General features: G+C 37.5%; 1 protein-coding gene across 1 annotated transcript; it reads right to left on the bottom strand.

The window, feature by feature from the left end:
* Nucleotides 1-856: 856 nt before the first annotated feature.
* On the bottom strand, nt 857-23,639 carry ctdspl3 (CTD (carboxy-terminal domain, RNA polymerase II, polypeptide A) small phosphatase like 3). Its single transcript, XM_077202687.1, has 11 exons — nt 23,374-23,639; nt 22,653-22,764; nt 22,436-22,549; nt 18,096-18,204; nt 17,874-17,991; nt 17,197-17,283; nt 15,017-15,079; nt 14,021-14,100; nt 13,743-13,869; nt 5,626-5,721; nt 857-2,431 (listed from the first exon to the last, which is right to left on the bottom strand). Exons 1-11 carry the CDS (start codon nt 23,482-23,484, stop codon nt 2,366-2,368), a joined length of 1,083 nt encoding a protein of 360 aa, XP_077058802.1. The 5' UTR covers nt 23,485-23,639; the 3' UTR covers nt 857-2,365.
* Between the last annotated feature and the right edge of the window lie 421 nt (nt 23,640-24,060).

Raw genomic sequence — 24,060 nt, 5'->3', positions numbered from 1 at the left:
ATGTGTGTGCAGTCATGAGGTGTCAGTCATGGTGATGTAAAACATATTCTGGTCAGATTTGAGTAAATAAATCTCACCATTTATTAAACAAAATAAATTAAATGGAAGATCAACAATGTCCACCCTGTTTGGGACAGATATAGTTTGTTCACCTTTTAAAGTACTACATTATTGATACTCTATACATTTTCATTGTCACTGAATTATGAATTATCAGCATGTTTTTGTGTGTATGCTGATTTTATAGAATTATTGCTACAACAACAAAACAAAACAAAACAAAACAAAAAAAAGTCATGGATGGATGACTTTCTATCTCTCAACCGGTTACAATTTTACTTTATTTTGAACTGTATTTAGATGGGAAACAATTTGTAAAACGTTGCCAACGGACTTTAAATGCACTACTTCTTCGATTTTAAACATAAATTACTTTAACGATCACTAAGTAAACTCTCAGTGTCCACTCTGTTAGATCCTCTGATTTAACAGTGTGGACATTCTGATCTTAAATCAGCTACTGTACCATGTCTGAGCAAAACGAAGCAAACATAGTAGGTTTATTAAATGAAGAATGGCATGCTATTTCAAAACTGTCATTTTAAAAATATGATTTTCTAACTTTTTTTTTATATTTCCCTTAACAGGGTAGACGTACTAAGGTTGACCACATCAAATTTGAAAGACAAAAGAGGTAAAAAATAGACAGTTAAAATAATCGAAGATGTCACTCACTCGCCCAAGTTGTTTTCTCTCCAAAGAAGTGATGACTGCATTATGATATTATGTCACTTAACTTTTCCTACTTTCATTTAAAGGGAAAGTAATAAAAAAAATCACAAGGGTGGACAATAAATTGGGAACAAGCTAAAAATCAATTTAATACAAATATATACATCAGAGAAAATTACCTAACAATGTCAAACCTGAGGGTTTGGGAACAGATATGTTGCCATGCATTTACAGTATCAGTGTTTTGTGTTTGAAAGGTGATTTGGTTTGCACAGCAATCCTTTAGGACATGCTTTGTAATGAATGAATTAGATAATTCAATCAAATGGATCAAGAGTTGGACGATTTTTTCTTATTTATTTTGCTGTTCTCATGTTAGCTGTATGAGACTTGTAAAGACAACTGTGCCATGAAGGTCAGTAACGCACCACATGAATCCACTAACACATATGCATACCTGCCATTTGTAACTCTTTAGATTTTACAGCAACATTGGTAACTATATGTTAAAATGTTAAAGTTTATATCAGATCAAGTTTTACTTATGTGCTTTGATGCAACATTGCAGGGAAAGGACATCTCCGATGTTTAGAAATGTCTAGAACGATCTGTACTGTTAACCTATCAGAACCTGTAGATATGATATCAACTGATCTTCCATATACCTATAAGCATAGGTATAATGGTTTTCGGTATCCTATAAGGCTGGAACGCCTTTGGAAGTGTGGAGAAGTCGTCAACTTCAAATTTGACCCCTGGTCATCATTGCACATATTGGTCTCTATTTTTGGGGTCAAACTGTGTTCCCCAACAGTTCCATGCCATCAAATGTGTCGTACCCATTTCGGTCCGATTGCCTCCCACTTCAAGTAGCCAGGTAAAGTCACCAGCAGCAAACCCAAGTTCTCATGGTAGAATAACAGCCAGTGGGAGGCAGAGATGTGGAGGCTGATGGCACTGTATGGTGGGTCACTATTTATACTGGCATTGAGTTATAATGATTTTGGGCCCCAGTTGCAGGATACGGAAGGATGAGAATGGTGGCAGCCAGACTTGAAGCTGTACCACTGGAAAGGGTGGGAATAATGTCAGAAATCATTCTGAAAATGTGTTAGTTTCCCCCCAAATAAAGGCAACCCATTCCAGATTATAAACCAACGTTTTTTTTCCCAGCCATTTTATCATCTGTCTGATCACTTAGAAGAATTTGGGGTGGAATTCTGCACAAAACTGATCAATTTACAGACCAAAAGATTTTCAGGAAAAACTAATGTTTTTCTTTTTAATGGTTCTTGAAAATTGTCCTTTACACTTCTGAGTACAACACATATTGAAATTAATTTAACAGTTTGAAAGTGTGAAAACACTCTTCCAAATGGCACAAACCTGTACAAATCTCAAGATTCATCAATAAATTAAAGGCAAAATTCTAGTCCTAATATTCAAAATGGGTCAGAACACCAGCTGATCACCAGGGTGATTAAAAGTGAAACTGTAAGACTATGCTCTACCAAATAAACAATTTCATTATACCAGAGTCATACTACAAATTTAGCCTTTGTTAGATTGTAGCCTGGTAATTTCACTGCATTTATTAGGATGGCTGTACATGTAATTACACTTGATGCAGGTTTTAGTCTTCAGAAAGCAGCCTGTGGAAGTGGTCCGTTCTCTTCTTTAAGACATTTCTAAAGTCATCCTGAAAACACAATCAAAAAACAAGTTCATCATTACTACATTTTTTAATTCAAATAAAGCAAGTGTTTAGAACAAAATATAATATAAATTAATTTCTTTTAAATCTTGTCCCAAAACCTGCCCCCTCCTTTAATAACAGCCTTACTGTAAAGATTCACAAAATCCATGCTGAATTGTAGCCGTTTGGATCCACCACTAGTCTCTAAGGATGCAGACCAGAAACAGCACAAGGTGTGTCTTTCCCATATTTGACTCTACTGTTAGTTAGTGTTCAGGAACAATAGTATGTAGTCCGCTTCCTTCAAATTATTTTACCATGACTGGATTGGCCAAGTTTCTGGATATTAGGGGTATACATTTTTTTTGTATACATGTGAACATCGCAATATTATGTTTGGCGTTACTGTATCAATTCTCAAATACACTGTATTGATGTTCCGCTTAAACTCGCCCGCTAAGTGGCAGTGTTATATCAGAACATAAACAGTGACGTGGAGAATCGCAAGGGTGCATTGCTAGCTTTAGCATTAGCAAACCAAGCTCACAAGAGGACAATATGCAGATCCTACTGTTTTAATTAAATATAATATATCTTTTGCTTAGGTTTTATGGTGGTGTTCTTTCTGGCAATTTTTCTAAAATTAAATCCTCTTCCTAACAAAAAATATTGTATAATATTTCATATTTATATATTAAGATTAAAAATGTATTTAATTTTTATAATAATATACTGCATTTCTTAAAGTATCGCAACATTTTGTATTATAACCCCTCGATTGTGATGCGTATCATATCGTCAGATTCTTGGTGATACACAGCCCTACTGGGTATTATGGGTGTAACGGTTCTCGGCAAAAAAAAAAAAAATTTCAAACCATACCGTTCTCTACCCACAGTTCGGCACGCACTTGCACCGCGGTTCGTCTTAAATCTGACGACACATCTTTAATATGGTTTATTGAAAATAACGTGTAAAACATGCATGTTTCTGTCGATGGATACACATTCTGAATTCACAGCACATTACAGCAGCGATGATCAAAAAATAAAGAAAGAAAAAAACGTGGACAAAAAGAGTGTCACTTTTTGTAAACTTTGTTCAATGCGAGTGCCGCATGCTCAAATATGACCAGTCATTTACGCCGCCATCACCCGAGTGTTGATAGCACGCAAGCGCAGGAGAGACATGACCAGCACCGGAGCTATCGGTTTAAACAACACTCATTTAAGCCTTGCCAATTTAAACATTTAAGAGCCAGAAGACGCGAATGAGAACTTGCACGCGCTGTGAGAAGATTGTGTGTGTACACTCATCCGAAGTGTGCAAACCCGTGTGTCTCAGACAGCACGCAATTATGGAGTCCTCTTTCAAGTCTTGCGCTTCAACAAATAGAAATGCCTCATTAATTCATTCAACGGATAATCAGAACAATCAGTATCAGTGTGTACTGGATCCGTGCATTATATCTTAAAGTGACAGCAAGCTAACATTCCTGCTGTCTGTGTTTTTAATGTTAAGCAAACAAAAGACAAAAAAAGAGAAAACACTCATGCCCTAGATTGAATACCTTTTGTAACGGTAATAAGGATTAATCTTTAATCAGGATTAATCTTTAATTTACACAGTCAAATATGCAATGTTATTTTACAATTTCTGTACCTGTAAACTAATATTAGACCTACTAGACCTACTGAAAAGCACCGTTTATTTTATTTGCATCTTTGCTCCATCTATTGTATTTATTTGTGCTGTTGCTTGTAGTTAGATTATTTGTCCTTGTTTTCTTTATTTTTTATTTGACAGTAGTCCTTTTTTTCCCTGAACACAGCACATACCGAAAACTTAGATACAAACCGAACCGTGAGAAATTTGAACCGTTGCACCCCTACTGGATACCAAATAGATGTTGCTGCTGTGTAGTAGGTGATCATACCATGAAATTAAGATTCACAACTTAAGATTCAATAAGTGGCCTTTTTGAACTGGGTAGGAAATTTGGAGATCTGAAAATTGCAGTATGTTTTATGCTATCTACTAGGGGTGCGCCGATCCGATACTCAGTATTGGTATTGCTCCGATACTAGCAATATTTGCCGGATCGGGTATCGCCAGACGAGACCATCCAAATCTGATCCTATATTGTATAGCCTACGTATGTTATTGTTATACAACACAAAAGGCACAAAAACATTATAAAGCACTATAATGTTTTCGTGTACTGTATTCCAAGATTTCTGAAGCCATTACATATAGTTTAATGTGAGGTACAGATTTAAATCGTTAAATTAATCTTCACCTAAGTGCTTCCCTCAGCTGCGGCTGTCAGTCATTCTCAGCACTCAAACAGCGCGTCGCGCTCGGGTAAAACAGTCAACACGATTAAACTCTCTACAAGATGAGTCAATGTTCCTATTATTACACTGTAGATATGTAGATAAAGGTCTATGGTTTGCATAAAAGCACTTTAACGTGCTGGAGTTTCACATGTTACTTTCAACCGGGTGTCTGTTAGATCACAACACAACTGATCAGTGATCACAACACTGGAGTAGAGAGCGATATAATTGCTCTTCACACGCACATTAACTGAAATTTAAAACTGTTAAAAGGCTCAAACTAATGAATAAATAAAGAAATATGTATTTCTTACTTTTGTGCTTTGAACTTTTCAATGTGACGCGCTGCGCGCCTTGACTCCATGTTGCTTCGAGCGCATCATTCTGCGCACGGGATGCGCATAAGTGTTTCGTGCCGCTCTGAATTGGAGCCTTTCATATTACAATACTTTTGCGCAATGGCAGTTTATTGATAGCCTTAGTTGTTCTATCCAATCTATGTATCATATGTTGCTGATTCATTAAAAAGTTGCGCTTAAAATTTTAAAATAAATGTATTTTAATTATATAGTATATATTTTGTCTGTATTGTTTTACAAAGTCAGGAAAATAATGTTTAAGTCAAGCTTTGATGCCTTTAACAAAAGAATAATCACAGTCTCTTCCCCACAGTGAGGCATACAGATACAGTTTATTAGGTAATTTGGCACTGTTTTTTTAATTATTATTTTAGTATTGGATAGGATCATATCGGCCAATACTGAGTCCCAGGTATCGGAATCGGTATCGGAGGCAAAAAAAGCGGATCGTGCCACCCCTACCATCTACTCTTAATTCAAAAGATCAAGGAAAACTCACCGCATGCACTAGTTTCTCCATGTATGGAATGAGTTTTTGCAGCTCACGGTCCTCTTGATCTCCAATCCAGCTCTTTATGGGAATCATATTCATCAGCTAGAAAATACAAAACACATATCCAATAAGAACATTCCACTGATATACTTGGACCTAAAGCTGCACTATTCAGGATACATTGAGAATCACCCTTTTCTTTGTTTCAAATAAAGATCACAATTCTCCCCCATTTCTTAATAGACAACTAAATACAATTTTTTTACTAGAATTTACTAGAGATTCTGAAAAAAAAATTAATTGCTGCTGACTTTTTATAAATGGTTTAACTAATTAGAATGAATTACTTTAAAAAAATGGTTACAAGGAATAATTCGAATGACAGCGGCGACCCTAGGCAAAGAATGAGGAGTTCTACAATGTGGTATGAAGGTCGTGGGTGTGTGAGAAAATCGAGTGGTATACAATCCTTTATGCACATGAAAAATGCGAAGGCGCTCCCCTGGTGGCCAATTTCTTTCGAATTTCTCACAGGCCCCTAGAGCCCGAGTAAAGAGTCAAACAGGCCCAGCGAGTTTTTATTCCGATCGGCCTCCGTTAACCTTGTCTGACAGCTGCTCAAAATTCATTGGCCGCTGCCGGACGCATTTTTCAAGATACGCAAATGTGCTCAAAGGCATTCTTCGCACCTTGGACGAAGACACTGCATGCCAATTTTCAAGTCAATCAGAATTAAGGTTGCGTAGTTATAGCCGGTTTTAAGTTTTTTCCCCATGTTTGAGACCCCCTAGTCGCCGCATGCTTTTCCACACGACCACAGAATGTGCTCTTGCATACGGGTGCCGAGTAGGGGTGTCGAAATTAATCGTTTCTACGATGCATCGCGATGCAGACAAGGAAGATTCGGTATCGGTTCAGTAATAGACCATAACCGATTATAATGTCATGACGCTTTTTAGACGTCATTTATCGCACATGTGCTTTGTCGCAGTAGCATACAATGACAGAGGGAGGCGAGACGCGAGTGCGAGTAATTGAAAATGCTCCAACTACTTTAAAAGCCTACATCTGGGCACATTTCGGCTTTTATGAACAACCTGGTAAGCACGACCTGGAGAAGACATGCTGGAATAGAATATGCAGGAAGTAATACCACTAACTTGATAAACCACGTTAGCCGTTTCCCCCCCCCGAGCTGTTAACACCTAGCAGAGTCTGACTGCTTTAGAGATGCGCGGATGAGCTCCAACGACACCCGAATCCACAGCCAAAAACAAATCATCCACCCGCCCCAATCATTTTCTATGATTTAAGTATCCGCACCTGATGGTCAAATTACAATTATTCTGTGTTGTTACGCGTGATTATAAATGGATGATCGTCACCTTCAACAGCATACTCGGCGGCGGTTGTTGCGCGCATCCCTAGGGTAACATTATACACCGATGAATGAGCGCTGCTTTTAAAAGAACATTTCTTTAAAACAAAATGAATTTGACAGAATTTCATTTTCTTAATGGCATAAACAGACTTTACTCCCTTGAAACTTAAACTGGAATGTCACTGTTTCTGTCACTGCGACTTCTCGAACACGCACGCACGCACGCACACACACATTACTTTTTAAAATTGAAAATTGAGGATGCAGTGCATCGTAATACATCGAGATATCGAAGTGAACTGAATCGATGACATGATAATCATAATCAAAACGAACCGTGAGACCAGTGTAGGTTCACACCCCTAGTGCCGAGTTTGGTGAAAATATCTCATTCCGTTCACGAGTTATAGCCATTTTAGTAAAAGTGGCTCCTCCCACTTTTAATGTTTTGGAGGGCCTTAGAGACCATGAATCAAAATTGTAACTTTATTTTAATAATGATTGGCAACCAGACTGTTCTCAGTCAGAGAATCTTACTGCACTGGTTTGGTTCCGATCGGGCCAAAAACCTAGGACTAGTTTGTAAAAGTATGTTTTTCAAAAAAAATTGCCAAGGAAATTGTAACAATTACAATAGGGTTTCAGCGCTACATGCTTGAACCCCTATAAATCGGTTGAAACTGCCTTTATGTCTGTTGTCTCCGACAGTTTTAAAATCAGTTAAGATTGGATAATTGTCTAGTGTCCCAGGCCTTAAACATCAGTGTTTTTATCCGAACTATAAACTTTTATTCCAGTACTTCTGTGATCATTTGAATTATTGTAGTGATCAAAGGAATAGTGATACTGTGTGTTTGAAAAGACTGTTTGTGAAGGCGTTTCATACTTAAACATGACAACTGCTCTCTCTGGGTCAGTGGCAGTGTGAACCAAGGTTATAATCGTTAACGAAAACGAACGAAAAAACGAAAACTAGGTGGGAAAAAACATTGTCGTTAACTAAAATAAAAATAAAAACGAGGCATTATAAAAAACGATAACTAATTAAAACTGTAATGTGTGTTTGGCAAAACTAACTAAAATAAAATAAAATAATAGAGTAAATGTCCTTAGTTTTCGTCTTTGTCAAGGTCTTTCATTTTTAACGCTATTTAAAACACGCAGTGTATTCGTTCAGCTGCATTTCCTTTCCCTGCTCTCCCTCCGTCTCTCTGTCACATGCACAGGCGCACACATACACACACACACACACACACACACACACAGCCCCTCCCCTCCGTGCACACCGCGTCTCCATCAAAACGAGGGTTCGACGTTGAAAGCAAGTTCGCGAAAGGTTGGTATCTCGTGAACACCTTTACACAATCACACATTAAAAAGTGGTGCAAAAATATTTTTAATTCTGAATACATTATTGTCTGTGTGTTAATGTCGACCCGAGAAGCCATTGCGCCTTCTTTAGAAAGTTAACTAGTCGCAAATTTGAGGTAAAATGCACTTGGGTTGTCGATGTCAAATATATAAGCTGTGATTCAAATATTAAATAATGTTATGTCATTATTCAATACAGATGAGTAGCCGGTCCGACATTAATTTTATGGCCCGCGTCATGCAAAAGATGAATGCACTTTTTATTTTATTTTTAGTTCAAAGGTTGTGCGAATGTTAGACAGTGTGCCTTATATGTAGCTTATATGTTTAATACCGCGGAGTCGGAGGCTTTGGATAATCCGTGGGTCAATTAATAAAAAATAACATTTATCATCGTCATTGCGATGTGTGTGGAAAGTTTAATGTAGCTTTATATAGCTACTTGATATCTCCGAAATGTAACCATTAACTTGATAAGCGCAACAAATAGCGAAACAAGCGGTAAAGCTGTCAGTTTGTGTGTGCTAGGCAGAGCTCGTGCATTCAGAGCTGCGCACTTTCAATTGCGTAATTTAAATATCACACTTTAATTATTTATAGCTCATAACTTATAAAAAATAAAATAAAACAAGGTGTTATTACTATATGACGAATGATAGACAGCTATACAGCGCGCGAGGACTGAATTGAGCTCTCTTTCGCGTCTGAATGGACAAATACACAGCATTATGTATAAATGTCCGTTTTGGAGAGTATTCATGCAAACACAGTCAGTTATGTCTTTACAGAACATACAGTTGTGAGAATATCGGATGTGCATCAGTGCAATTGGATCTGCACTCGGTCTTAAAGTGACAGTGCGTAATAAACCTAATGCCGTCTGTGCACTTAATATCAATCAAACAACAAAATAAAAAGAGAAAAGAATTCACTGCTCTTTAATGACAAATAGCCTGTATTTGCTCAATGATTTTCTTCATGTATTTTGAGTTTTTTAATACTCTTGAGTATTATTTTTGTTTTAATACATTTTTAATCTACTTTTTTGTTCCAGATTTTTTTAATTTTTATTTTCATATTCAGTATTACTTTAAATCGGACAAAGACTAGCAATACTTACCTTGCAAGGAGGTTTTTAATACTCTGTTTGGGTATGAACTCTTTTTTTGTGCTTAATTTTAATAATTAATATTGCTAGAAAACTGTTAATCCACTTTTTTGTTCCAGATTTTGTTTCACGTTCAGTATTTGCCTACTTTAAATAGGACAAAGACTAGCAAGACTTACCTAGCAAGATAGGCAATACACAATATTTCTTACTTATTTAGAAATGCAGTTTATGTCGTCTTTAGTCTATTTGCTATTTAGTTTTTTTTCCTGGCACACGTCACTTACACATTTTGCACTTTACTGCGGAGTCTTGTGCAGACTGTTTACATATTTGTGCCCATATGTACATTTTATGGACTGGTTTTATTGTTGAATAGATATTTCTAAAATTGTATGATGTTTTCGTTGAGTTATTATTACACAATTCTTTTTCTGACCTTTTTGAATCTTGCCCCTGACAAATAACCCAAAATCCAAAAAAAGACTAAAACTAACATTAAAACTAATAAAAACTAAACTAAAACTAAGCATTTTCAAAAAATAAAAACTAAACTAAACTAGCAAACCCACTTTAAAAACTAATTAAAACTAAACTGAATTTGAAAACAAAAGTTCAAAACGAAATAAAAATAAAAACTAATGAAAAATGCAAAACTATAATAACCTTGGTGTGAACACAGATTTGAATGTTCTTGTTTGATATTGGCAAAGGTTAAAGGACAAGTTCGGTATTTTACACTTAAAGGGTCATGAAACCCTAAACCAAATTTTCTGAGATTTTAGCAGAGGTATTTCTGTTGAACACCATTGAACAGCTCCCGTTATCTTTAATTGGTCGGGTCAATGCTATTAAAATGGTCTCTCTGCCTCGCTTTGTTTATCTTTTTCAGAACCTGCCTATATATTTGCCACATTCTTTTTTTAAACCATTAGATTCTATCATTTTTCCATTTATTTGGGGTTATAAGGCGCATAGAATTTCTAAGGCCCATTTGCAGAAGCCGAAAGAGTTGGGTGGTCTAGCGCTACCTGTTTTCCGTCATTATTATTGGGCTGCTAATGCCAGGGCTATGATGTTCTGGCGGAGTAGTGATCAAGCTGGCGGGAACTTGATGGACACCCAACCCAAGTGGCTGTACATGGAGGCTCGGTCAGTTGCTGGTAGCTCTCTTGCCGCTATTCTTTTTTCGAATCCTATATCTTTAAAGAAGTTACAATGTAAAAATTCTGTTGTGCTCAATTCCATTAGAATTTTAAATCAATTGAAGACTGTTTTGAATATTATACATCCTTCAGTGCTCCAGTCCATTTGTGATAATCATAATTTTTTGCCTGGCCAGTCAGATAGGGTATTTTCACTGTGGAGAAGTAAAGGACTGACTATGATTAAGGACTTCTATTTAAATGGAAAATTTGCCACTTTTGAGCACTTGTATAAAACATTTGATCTTTCCCAATCACAATTTTTTCGATATCTACAGGTGCGCCATTTCATTTAACATTGTTTTAATGAGTTTCAGGAGTTGCCTCAGGATCATAATATATATTGTCTTTTGGGTCAACCCCCTAATGCCAAACAGTTGGTGACACGGTTTTTTTCCTTGTTTGTATCTCATTCTCCAGTCTCTTCAGATCACATCAAAGTAGCATGGGAACATGACGTGGGAATTAATATCTCAAATGAGATTTGGGAAGAAGGACTGAAGCGAATTCATAACTGCTCTATTAATGCAAGATTGCATCTTATTCAGTTTAAAGTGTTGCATAGATTACACTATACCAAATCTAAAATTAATAAAATTACCCTTCAGTTTCCCCATTATGTGACAGATGCCAGAGCTCTGATGGGACACATGCTCATACTTTTGCCCCGAGATTTCTGAGTTTTGGAATAATATTTTTTTGTGGTACTCAAACGTTTTTGGAGAAGAAATCAGTCGAGATTTTGAGTTGGCTTTGTTTGGGTGTTCTGACCCTATATTAGCATTGACACATTCTCAACAACTGTCTCTTATGTTTGGTATGGTGGTGGCCAAAAGGTTGATCTTGATTGGCTGGAAGTCCATTGTACCACCCAGCTTTCATAAATGGCTGGCTGAAATGGTTGCTGCCCTCAAGCTCGAAAGGATTCGTTTTTCTAAAGCTGATGCTTCTAAAAAATGTGATAAAGTCTGGGGCCCCTTCCTTAAGTATCTTTCTAAGAGTTGAAATATGTTTGGGCATATATGTAATATGGATGACATATCTCTTTTATTTCTTCACTCCATTGTCAAAGTATTATTATTATTATTTTATTTTTTTTAAGTTTGATTAAGTGATTTAAAGTGTAATTTCCTTCTCTCTGTCTGGTGCGGGTGGGGGCGGGGGATGGGGGTGTTTTTTATTTTATTTTATGTATAACATTCTTTTTGTAAACATTTTGTGAGACTTGGATATGTTTTGTGTTTGTATAAAAAACTGCTATAAATAAAATGTAAAAAAAAAAAAAGAAAAAAAAAAGAAAAGAAAAAAAGAAAAAAAAGAAGAAAAAAAAGAACACCATTGAAGACAATGTTAGCATCTGTTAGATTTAATAGTAGGGTGAAAATGGTTAAATTGTATTTTTTCCCCGCTATTTTCGTCTTCCGGGTTTAAAATCTTCATCGCAGGCTGTGAAGTGGCAGAGCACTGTATAGTGCGTTGATGACTCATCGGTCGCTCATAATTATTAATGAGACAATTAATTGAATCGCTCATAATTATTAATTGAGACTATTTTTTATATCCTATGAGAAGACACTGTCTCTTAATTATTCATGACACCACGTGGATCTTTCCAATGATAGACATGTCAAACTGTGATATCGCGTAGTAGAGGAGAGAGACAATCATGGGACGCAAGTGTATATTTTCCTGGTGCAAAAGTCAAAGTGGGTTGAATATATTTCCCCGCGATGCTGCCAGGGCTAGACTGGCTCTTGGCGGTTGGTTGGCCATCGGACATCTAATCTGTACGTGTGCCGCAAACATTTTACCCAAGAGAGCTTCGAGAACTGGAGAATGGTGCACTTCGGCCTTTTCAATGACCAATGCAAGTTACGTCTTGCGAGTAATGTGGTACCAAGTCCCGAGGACTTATTTATCCCCTCAGAGGTATGTGTGTGTCTAAAATGTAACCCTGGTCATTTTACTTGCTTTTGTTAAATGAGCGCTTGTTATAAAAATTGTAGATATTTCGATAATACATCACTTGAATGCTTAATTCTTGTAATTAAATATGTGTCATTGGGGTTCAGGGGGCGCGAAGATCTATAGGCTATGCACGGAACGTTTTTTTAAGCAGAAAATTAATTATTTTCAAATATATGCATTATAGTGTGTATATAAACAATTATATATTTATAAAGACATTATAATTAGACATGTACATTAATATATTTTAAATAGAATTACGATTACTGTAGGCTAGTATATGTAGCAGGGCATTCAGTTACTTTTGAAAGGACAATAATAAAGTGTCAGTGTATTTCATTAGACTTTAACTTTGCCAGCTATAAAAAAAATCTAGCATTTCCTCACGTTTACCACTGATTTTTAGTGACAGTCGATATGCATGGGGCCACTGGCTGATGACAGTTCCCCCTCTCCCCTGCCGTGCCACACCACACCCACTCCCTCCCTTCTTCTCAGTCATCCACACCCATTTAAGTTGCATTTTTCAAAAAGATTGTGAGCTAGGACTTGAGCTGAAAGAGGGGGGTTTCATGACCCTTTAAAGCCCTGTTTTAAGATAGTTTCAGATGAAATAGAATGGTTAAGATTGAAATTTGGACAAATGCTGCTGTCCAGAGAATTTTAGGTTTCTGTGGTAATATCAGTGAACACCCCAGACCACTCGATGAGTTTCACGTCTTTGTAAACTAAAGTTTAATGCGTTTTATGAATGATATTGTTCCAGTGCCCCTATGAAACCATTGTTGAGGTGGGGCTAATACTAATACAGAAACCGAAAATTCTCAGGCCAGCAGCATTTCTCCAAATTTCAATCTTAACCGTTCTATTTCATCAGAAACTATCAGGGCTTTAAGTGTAAAATACCGAACGTCTCCTTTAAATAGACATAGCCGAATAGTTGTCATTTAAGAATAAGATCACGTGGGGGGTTGAATCGAGATAGCTTTTTTAAAATAATTAATCGTGCAGCTCTAGTTAGATCTGATGTTTAACAAACACTTTCACAGAGAAAAGACTCCTGCACACTAGGTGGTGAAGGCAAACATACGTGGTATGGGAAGGTGTGGGGGGCGTTGTCCAGGATGACAGTCTTTGACAAGTCTCTCTCCAAAACAGTCAAGTCTTTAATGTAGTGTCCAAGCACACAGGCACAATCATCCTGATACAAACGATGTCTTAAAAATAAGAAAAACACAGAATTACATTCTCATGCTTCCTTCAAGGTAAATTTTGTTATGAGTTATGAGACAGGTTTCCAGATACTGGCTGGGAACCATCTCCAGGATGATTTTGGGCATATGGGATTCGAAGTGTAAAATGTCTCACCTAAAGAGCTTTTTATTAGGGTCCAATATATCTACGATCTTCTCTGCATATTCCTTTTTTGCAGAGGTGTAAACAAACATCTGGAAAAGAAAAAGACAGAACAGATTTATTAATAGATTTTCTCACTGGTGACAATTAAAGCCAGCCACAACAACACAAATGTTTGGCACAAACATTCAATTTGATTTATCTGTTCAGAGTAGACTAATGTGTAAAAAAAAAAAAACAGCACAGCAGAATGAAAATCACTTTCTGACAGTAGGTGGCGCTTATGGAAAAGCACCCAACAGGGTTCCTATGAAGTTTGGAAAAATATGCAATTTGATTTGAGTAATTTTTAGGCCAGGATAAGCATGAAGAAGAAGAAAAAATTGTCCCTATTCAGTTTTCTAAAATACAAAGTTAAGAATTTCAAAAAATACCTTTGTAATACAAGCAAAGTTTTTTTATGTCAAAAGCTTAGCGATCGTTTAATGATTGTCGAACACGATTGAGTGAATTCAAGGTTCACATTTATGCAAAACTATTTGCATTTACCATAATTGAGCCTCTTTTGAACTACACTAAATTAATGTTTACTCAATTGTCACTGAAACCAGCAACAGATAAAGCAGCAAACATCTAACTCAGACTTTTTGGAAAATGTATAGGAATCCTGACGCTATGTAACTTTGCATTTCTGGAAGTCATTTTGTATTCAGCGTAGTGTTTATCATAGAATTGTATGGTGGTTTTTTTTTTATGCAACAAAAGCAGCTTTGGGCTTGTGACCAAAATGCATATCTTATTGGTTGGCCAGCTTCATTCACAAATCTGTCACAGTAATGACATGCAAATATCTGTAGAGGACTGAATAGAAGTATTAACAGCTGTTAATTCAAATTAAAATGTTTAATTGAACCAAATTCTAGCACCGGACATTCGTCTTGGTGTGAACAGTCCGCCAGTGTTTCAAAAAATCATTCCAGACACTCTGTCAGTCTTCACAATGTTTACCTCAAAATGTTTGGTCATGCCTTGTAGAAACTCTTTCACATATGGTCGGAGGATCACGTAGACCTGTGAAAGTATGTTTAGTTAATCACATCACACTTCAAGAACAGGAAAATGCCAAAACTTTTTCATGAAAGTCAGAGGATGTTAACCATTATTCCAAGATATGAATGTATTGAAACTTTTCCACTGCATGGTACGACTTGGCACGGCACTACTCTGCTCGCTTTACTTTGAAAATCGTGCAGTGTGAACTCGGCATAAAACCGAGCCAAAGTAGTCAGGTCACTGTTCTTATCACACTGCACGTTTATCTGGGGTAGCATTCAGTTGCTGCTGTGTTCACACTGCACGATGGATCGGCAACAGGGGGTTTCAAACTGCATGACTTTACAAAAGAAAGAATTGCCGACAACTTCTGTCTGGTCTACTTGCCTTGCCTAAAAATGATTTTAAAAATTTTAAAAATGAAGCTTGCGATCCAAATTGTCTGTGCGCTGATTTGCAGCAAAAAGGATAAAAAGAAAACCAGACTATGCAGGAGGAAAAGGTTGGGGAGACGAGGGGAGCAAGAATTGTTGGGGGTAAATAAATAATTTTGCAATGTGACAAGAAACAGTTTTCTACCATCTTGCTGACAACGTTTCTTTAGTCATTTGGCAGTCTTGCAGCCTGAACCCCTGCAGGAAATCCACCCTTACACTATCGACAGTGTATTTTAAATAAACAAAAAACATTTATGGTTTGTTAAGGTCTGAAATCTAAAATAAACATTATTTGGATGAAAACACTGAACAGCTGTCGATTTGACTATATATAAATAGTTATAAGATTAAAATTTGCGTTCACGCTTTAGCTTGGCCTGATTAAGAGATGGACATGGTCAGAGCCAGCCAAAGCGTGAAAGCTAATTTTAATTTAGCAATTCATCATGTGACGCATCGAATGTTCTAATCACTCCGTTGTGATTGTACATGTCATGTCATTTTAGGGCTGCACGATGTGTCGTTTTAGCATCGATATCGCGATGTGCGCATCCACGATAGTCACATCGCAGGATGTTGCGATGTAGGCCTAAGTCGTACAGTAGTTGATCCGTGATTCATGATCTGTACGGGCCAGCAGCTCCGGATTAATTGCAAAGTTTAACCATCATATAGTGAAAGTTTATCATTTGCATGTGTTTTTAAGTCCTGTCAGTTTAAACATCAAGCGTAAGAAGACTGGAACTTGCGCGTTGTTTTCTGTGAGCCGGGCAGATCAGTGGTCTTTCTCTTATTTCTGAGCTTGAACGAACACGAGAATTCAAAATAAAGTCAGAATGCCCTTCCTCCATTGAACAATTTTTGGCGACCGCCAAAGCATATTTTTGTCCCGCCAAAGCCTTATTTGACCGGTGAGTGATAGATGACTGACTGCTGCGCAAAACTGAGAGAACGAGCAGAGAGAGAGAGGGCCCCGGTCGCGCGCGCACTCTCACCGTTTTCAAACTGTCTTGCTCTCTCACCCTCCCTCGCGCATATTAATGAATTGAGTTGACTGAATATCTTTGAGAATACACAATGGTAAAAGGTCGGAAGACCGAAGTTTCAGGTGAAGCATTCGGATATATTTTTTTCCTGAACTACCGCTGGTTGTGAATTGTGCTAAAAAAAATATTCTCTGAAAAGCGTTCCACACATTCAGATAAACCACACTTTCAATAAACAAAACAAAAAAAATCTATCCAGTGATGAAATGTTTTCTGTGTTGAGACCAATCTTGTGCGATGTCCTAACTGCCGGGATAATCACACAACGTGTGCCGTGGTCCGTTAATGACACCTCCAATTCGCAAACTAATGATTCATTTGAACCGATTCACTTTAATGAATGGTTAAAACAACTTATCTGTCCAACACTGAACTCACGAGATATAACAAATCGGAAACACTTTACAATAAGGTTCCATTTATTAAACTCTAGTTAACTACATTAGTTAATAGAATCTATGCAGATTTACTCCTTTACAAAATCACCCCAGTCATTCAGATGATTCATTCTTTCCAAAGAAAGCTATTTAAGTCATTGGGTGAAATTGTTTTCATATCGCAATATATATCGCAGAAAAATAAAATATCGCAATGTAATTTTTTCCCAATATCGTGCAGCCCTATGTCATTTACATGTTAAAATTTCACCAACCTTGTACTTGTGATCTTGAAAGCGGGTACTGAAGGTGTATTCTGCGTCAGCAATCACATTGAGTGAACTGAACACGAGCGTTTCATCCTAGAATTGTACAAAAATAAAATCCAAAGAATCAAACCAGTCACTTCTAAACCTCAATCCAATCAGTGCACTAGTCAGCTTTTCAACTTCATTTACCTATGGGTGTGTTTACACCTGGTATTACGATGCGTTTTGGTCGATCGGATAACAAGTGGACGACGCTAAATACTGATCGAAACAGGGTCTAAAATGTTATGAGCTCGTCCACTTCCAGAGGTAGTCGAAAACGCATTTGACCGGATTGCTTTCATAGTGTTGTCGCTCATAGAAGTGGTTAAAAGTGGACGAAAGAGACGGATCAAAATACCAGGTGCAAACAGTTATGCGTCTCCCTCGTCTACTTGTAATCCGATCGACCAAAACACATCTTAATACCAGGTGTAAACAGGGCCTAGTTGTTGAAACGTCTCTCTAAACAAGGGAGTGCTAATGGTCCATCTGATTTAATGAATGGCCCTGCCATTAACCTCCAACAGTTTGGAATTATTCAGTCAATGAACTGTAATTCAATCAGTTCAGTGACATTTTAACTATAATGTTGAGTTGACCAAAGTAATGATTTTGAGCTGGTAAGAGGGAAGATAACTTACCAAATCGAGCACCAGGGTAGCAGCAGGTGTGCTCCTCGTCTTTGGCGGAATGTCCCGCACTGCTGAGACAGGCCTGGACTGTTGTGAACGGTTCGGAATGTTCTTAATAAATGTGAAGCTGATACAAAAACAGTGACAAGAATCAGATTAAACCACAGATGAATCACTTCAATCAGTCTGAATTGTACAAGCCACAAAAACTCCTTTGTAGAAGAGACTCACGGGCTAAACACTTCCTCATTCTCCTCATCCTCTGAGAGAGGGCTGGCAGCGCTGTAGCCAAACACACAGTGTTCAGGACTGAAGATGGGACTTGTGTTTGGATGCTCACCTATTAAAATAAAAAACTACTGTTACACAAAATCAAATAACAAGATATCTGGAAATTCATACTCGTTTAGTTTAAAAATACAGAGTACAAACAAAGTGTTTCATCATAAAGGTCAGACACATCCAAAGAGGTTTGTACTGTAGGGAAGAGCAGAAACTAACATTTAAACCATATGAAAAAATTATTCTTTGAGGTTACATTTATTAAGGTCTTGTTTGCATGTAGTCTGGTGTCACTATTAAGAATTAGTACAGACATTTAATAATCTAATGTAAAGAAATGTTGTATAGTATTCCCTGTATTAATTAAATATAAATTAAAGGTACAATATGTAAGAATTTTGCTGTAAAATATCCAAAAATCACTAGGTCAATGTTATATACTTTGTTTAGTTGATTACTTACAATATCCCAAACATTTCCAACTATTTGTAAATCGAGAGAAAATTGCGCTTTTAACCAAGGAAACGGGGCGTGTGAGCAGGGGTGAGGAGTCGTCAGTCAATGACGTCATATCTGCGTTACCCTCGGTTTCCGCCAGGTTTGACCTCGCACTGCCATAGTAACCATGGCGACAGACATGGACAACTGGGTTATGCCCGTTATGCCTAGCAGGACAACGCTCACGCTGTTGTTGTTTTGTTCAAACATTATGGACCATGGCAAGCAGACCTTGAGACAAAAAGAGGACTAAAACGAAGATCAACATCTTTCGAGATGCCGAGAGCTCCACGTCCGCGACTAACTTCGGCCTGACAGAGACGCGATGTGTTGCATGTACTTTATTAGACAGGTGAGCAAATGTACATAAAATTAATCAATGTTATTTAGTTCAACATGATGAAATGTTAGAATATGATCTGTATGTTATTCTAATGTTGATCTAGCCCACTGTTAGTCTCATACAGCCAACAAACAACCTAACTAACAACATTCAACACACTCAAATGCCGTTTAGTGTGATAGTGAAACTGTTAGAGCAAGTGAAACAGCGCTGCGTTACCTCAAGTTTAAATGTCTAATAAACTGACCTGTGTGGGTATTAATTCAGCACTTGCGTGTAACTTAGTTTGGTAGAATGAAATGTCCTTAGTCCTTTATATCAGCGGGACTCGCGTTGGTATACATCTAGCAATCGCGCCCTGCTTCATACCACAGTCATATTAAAATCATCAATGTATTCACTCATCCATAAAAGATACATCAGCTTGACGACAAGATCCATAATTCAGCTTAATGTGGAATATACGTCATCAATATACGCCTTTGTTATTGTAAGAGGTTAGCGACCCCTGGTGGTGAAAAATCCTGCATATTGTAGCTTTAATTCTTATTAAGATTTAAAAAAAAAGTTATTCAGCCAAGAGTTTTCTCTTTTGTTTGATTCACATTAATGACACAGAGCAGCAGGTGGGTTTATTAGGCGGCTGTCACTTTAAGGCCAAATGCACAGATACATTATACTGATACACCCAAATGTTAGTTTCACTTGAAACATAACCGGCTGTTTTTACAAGAATACCTGACTCCACCCACTGGCAATATTTGAAAAATGCTAGAAAAGTGGGCAGAGCATAGCGGAGATAGAGGGGACGAACCGAGGGCGGGGCTGAGCAGGGCTGGGGCGTGAACCTGAGATCCGCAGTTACGGATTAATTGACAGCTGCTGCCTGTCAGACTCTGAGGGGGCTTTCACGATGGCAGTTTAGTTCGGAACGGGGCACGGTTCGCATGAAAAATCGCAAATGTGAGCGCTGTCATGTGGACCCAGGTGGGCACTGAGGTACCAAACCCGAGACTACCTGGTCTGAGTTCAGTTGCTCCCGAACCGTGCTGCGGTTCGCGTGTATGTGAAAGCAACACGGACCCGGGTGCGCACTTGTTGAGGAATAAAAGTATCCTGCGCATGCGTTTTAGCCGATTATGATGTATTTAGTTAAATAAAACGCATGTAAGGGATGATAGTGTTGATGATTTACCTTGGATATACGAGCAAGAGTGAGTCTGCAGTGTATTCGTGCGTAGTGCGTGTAATCAGGGCAACAAATTAAAAAAATTAAAGTGGTGCTTGAAGTGCCACAACTCGGCATTCGGTTGCTAGGGGGTGGTTACACAGTTACCATGGTGATATTTACAGACTGGTTTCCCCACCGAAAACAAACAAGCTCACCTCAATGTCTGTACGATGTTCTGATGCTGAGATATAGCTTATTTGTACGGTTGCTAGGGTACTCTTTATGGTTACTAGGGTTTGCTTATACAGTTGATGGGTTTATTTAAAGATTGTTTGCCAGTCTGAGTCAAAAAAGCCCAACTCTGTGTTTCTACAATGTTCTGGTGTGGAGATTTTGCTTGTTAATGTTGTTTAATGATTGCTAGGGTCCTGTAACTGGTTGCTACGGCATGGCTATGAAATTATGTCGGTACTTATTGGCTACTTCATTGGCCGAGTCAAATGAGCCCAACCCCAAGTCTCTCTGACCTTCTGATCCAAAGATATGATCTTACACATTTTGTGCCAATGTTAAGCCTATGGGACTTTTTTTTCAGCAGACTTTGCCTTTGGCGGGCACCACGAACTATTAATAATGAAGGCTATATTCAAATAAATTGATAATATAAAATTTTCTTTGAAACTACATTTTTAATGCCTGTAGGATTAAAATGTAATGCCATTTAAGGCCTAATGACTTGCTGATCATGCTGATTGGTTGAGTTCATGCTGCATTTTGATTGGTTGACTCCACGCAGCATTTTATTTCATCCACCATTTTTAAAAATCTGTTGCGTTGCGTGCAGTAAGAGTTGATTGCAATTCGAACCAACAATGGAGTTAAAAAAATACGACCGATGGAACGACGACTAGGTTCAGGCTTTATTAAGCTTAAAATCAGAAGATGAATTCCAGGTCCAGGAAAACCATGTTTAGATTTAATACAATTAGAGCTGGGATAAACGATTATTTTTTAAACGATTAATCTAGCGATTATTTTTTCGTGCATCGATTAATCTAACGGTTCATTTTTCAGTCCGATTAGATTATCTCCCAATTAATTGACTAATAGCAAATTTTTACATGTTGATTTACATATCTGAATGAAAAAAACATGAATTCCTTAACATTGCAATATTTGTTTATTGCTCTTAAAAATCCAAAATACAAGACTATACAAATGCAAAGTAGCCTAATGCATTCTTAGTCAGGGGTAGCATTCAATAAAACATTGAAACCTTGAACATAGGCCTAGTTTACTGAAAAAAAGTAAAATCTGTCACGACACATTAAAGAGCCACAAAATAGTAGGCCTATTTATGATTTAACTTTCTTTGACTGACCAAGTTTGAAAGTTGAGACTTTATTAAATGTTACCTTCTTGGTCCTGTCTGTCAGTGCGTTGTCAGTGTCCTCCATGTATTTTTCAGGACATTAATAGCTATAAGCGCATACTTGCAGCAGTCTCGCACGCGCTTAGAGCTTGTGTGAATTGCACGTATAAAATGAAGTTAAGAAACAACCTCTATCCATCAGGAAATGCCACAGGTCGCTGCATTTCACTGAGCTTCATGACATTTTTTCCTTTTGCGTGAAGAAGCCGTTCACCGGAGATGTGTTAAAAGCATAGACTGTAAAAAAGGTTAAAAGATAGCGGAGTGCATTCATGATTATTAGGCTTCCGGTATAATAATCAGCCTCAGACTTCTGAAAGTCTGAGGAGCCACTCGTGTTGCTACTACTCTCCGGCGCCACGATCTTTGTTTTGGTTCTGACGAATCGACGCGCATATTTTGCGTCGACGTATTTTTTGCTTCGACGTAAACGATGACGTCGACACGTTGTCCCAGCCCTAAATACAATTATTGTGCACTCATGATTTTTCTAGAGTAACTTTTGCCACTGAATTTTCCACTAAATGTATCATAATCATGTCATAGATTATGATCACATCATTTTTGCATGTTGCTTTTATGATGATGTTTAACACACAAAAGAGTAATTATCAGTTCAACACACAAAGGTATAGAAATTCTCTCTCTCTCTTTTTTTTTTTAAATCACTGCGCTGATATCGGTATCGGCCGATACTCAGAATTTTTGGTATCGGATCGGTTCTGAAAAAATGGTATCGGTGCATCAATCCATGGCTGTCAGAAATGTAAGATATTATATATCTTATAGTTTCGTTTGCATATGACTCGAGTAAGTTATAAATGTAAAAGTTTAAATGCACTCACTGTCTCTTGGTGGTGTGAGAAAGTGAACTGTAGGAGAGTAGAGGCTCCGAGCAGCAGGATTCAATAAGGAATGCCTTTCCCGGAGGTGACGGACTGGAGTCTTGAAATCTGATTCTAAAAACACATTTTTTTATATACACCTTTTTTGTATTTTTAATACAATATAATCATTAATAGACTCTTAAATAACATTAATTTGTCAAACAAAATGGTGTACCTTTACTGTCAACAGTTGATAAAGCTTTTCTCCTCCTCCGTGGACGTTTGGCTGCTGTTGGGACTTCATCAGGATCCAGATTCGGGCAGTCTTGAAGAAGATTTACTACATCCTAAAGCAATGAAAAAACGAAATGAAATGAAAAAAAAAACAGCCAGTTAATAAACCTATAAAGAAATGGTACACATTTCATATGAATAAATGCAATTAAAAAAAAACTTAAAATGTTTACCTTTTGGATATCAAAATTACAGAAATTATTAATAATCAATATACTTTGTGTTTTAATAAACAATAATAACTACAAGATCCACGTGCTCCGTCGATTATATACAGAGAAGCTGATTGGCCGAGATACAACTTCCCATTGCGATTCAATAATACTGAAATCTTATTGGCTAATTCACACAGTGAGAACAGGCCCTGTCCATAAACACATCTGGGACAGCAATGAGAAACTTTTACCAGCAGCACCGATCATTATTATTCATATGAACGATAGCCTGTTCTGTATTTAATGTTTTGATTAAACATTATTATATTAACGTTGTTTATTTTCGGTCCGAATATCTCTTGCTTTAAATCAGTTAGCATCATGCTAACTTAACCAGCCAAGTGCAGATCACTCATAACGCGCAATCACATACTCAATCACACCAAACACACGTAAGTTAAGTTTTGTTATGTTTTCATATCTAGTGTTCAATACAGCAGGACTGACCTGGTTCTTGACCAGCGGAGTCTGAGGGCTCGGGCTCTCCGGAGCGGCTCGACGGCGGCGGGACGGTGTCGGTGGGTTTTCATTTAAAATATTTCTCGAGCGAAGTCTCATTTTCCCTGCAGCGCTGATTAAACGATGTCGTCAACGGACCAAAACACTTTAAACTCGCAGGAATGATGTAGTAGTTCAAGAGTTGCATTAACCTGCTTCGTCTCGCTGTTTCCAGACTGACTGACCTCAGTTTAAACTGATGAAAAAACACAATCGAGCTTTAGCCAATCAGACCTCAAGCTCGAATGGATAGGCGGAGCTACAAAGAACAACTGCGCAACGTGATACGGACGTTATATTGACAGGGCAAATCTGTTTCATTGCAGAAGTCATTTTTGGATGCACGTGCACAGGTTTCTGATAACTTCACCAAATACCTTTTAATGATTGCAATATAATAACTAATATTTCATAAAAATTAGAGACCTTAATGTGACATTTTTCTTCTTGAATTTTACGGCTAATAATATTTTTCATTATTTTCATTGGTATACTGTTGGCCATATTTTCTTAAAGGGATCTCACACTGGATGGAAGAGGATTAAATATCCCTTTAAATAAACCTTAATCAGGGTACCGCCACATTTAAGTTTCGACAGGAATGTAAAATAAGGCTGTGAGGGATTAAAAAATGCA

Source organism: Siphateles boraxobius, unplaced genomic scaffold, assembly GCF_051911475.1.
Source record: "Siphateles boraxobius isolate OS27281-9 unplaced genomic scaffold, OSU_SipBor_1 5, whole genome shotgun sequence".
Lineage (NCBI taxonomy): Eukaryota > Metazoa > Chordata > Actinopteri > Cypriniformes > Leuciscidae > Siphateles > Siphateles boraxobius.
This window is presented reverse-complemented; position numbering and strand designations above follow the sequence as displayed.

What these genes read in the sequence shown, in the direction of transcription:
- ctdspl3 (XM_077202687.1), bottom strand. Translation starts at nt 23,484, where the DNA reads ATGAGACTTCGCTCGAGAAATATTTTAAATGAAAACCCACCGACACCG. An exon ending in CTCCGCTGGTCAAGAACCAG is followed by an intron (nt 22,765 to 23,373) that starts GTCAGTCCTGCT and finishes TCATTGCTTTAG; the next exon opens with GATGTAGTAAATCTTCTTCA. An exon ending in GCATGACCAAACATTTTGAG is followed by an intron (nt 14,101 to 15,016) that starts GTAAACATTGTG and finishes TTTCTTTTCCAG; the next exon opens with ATGTTTGTTTACACCTCTGC.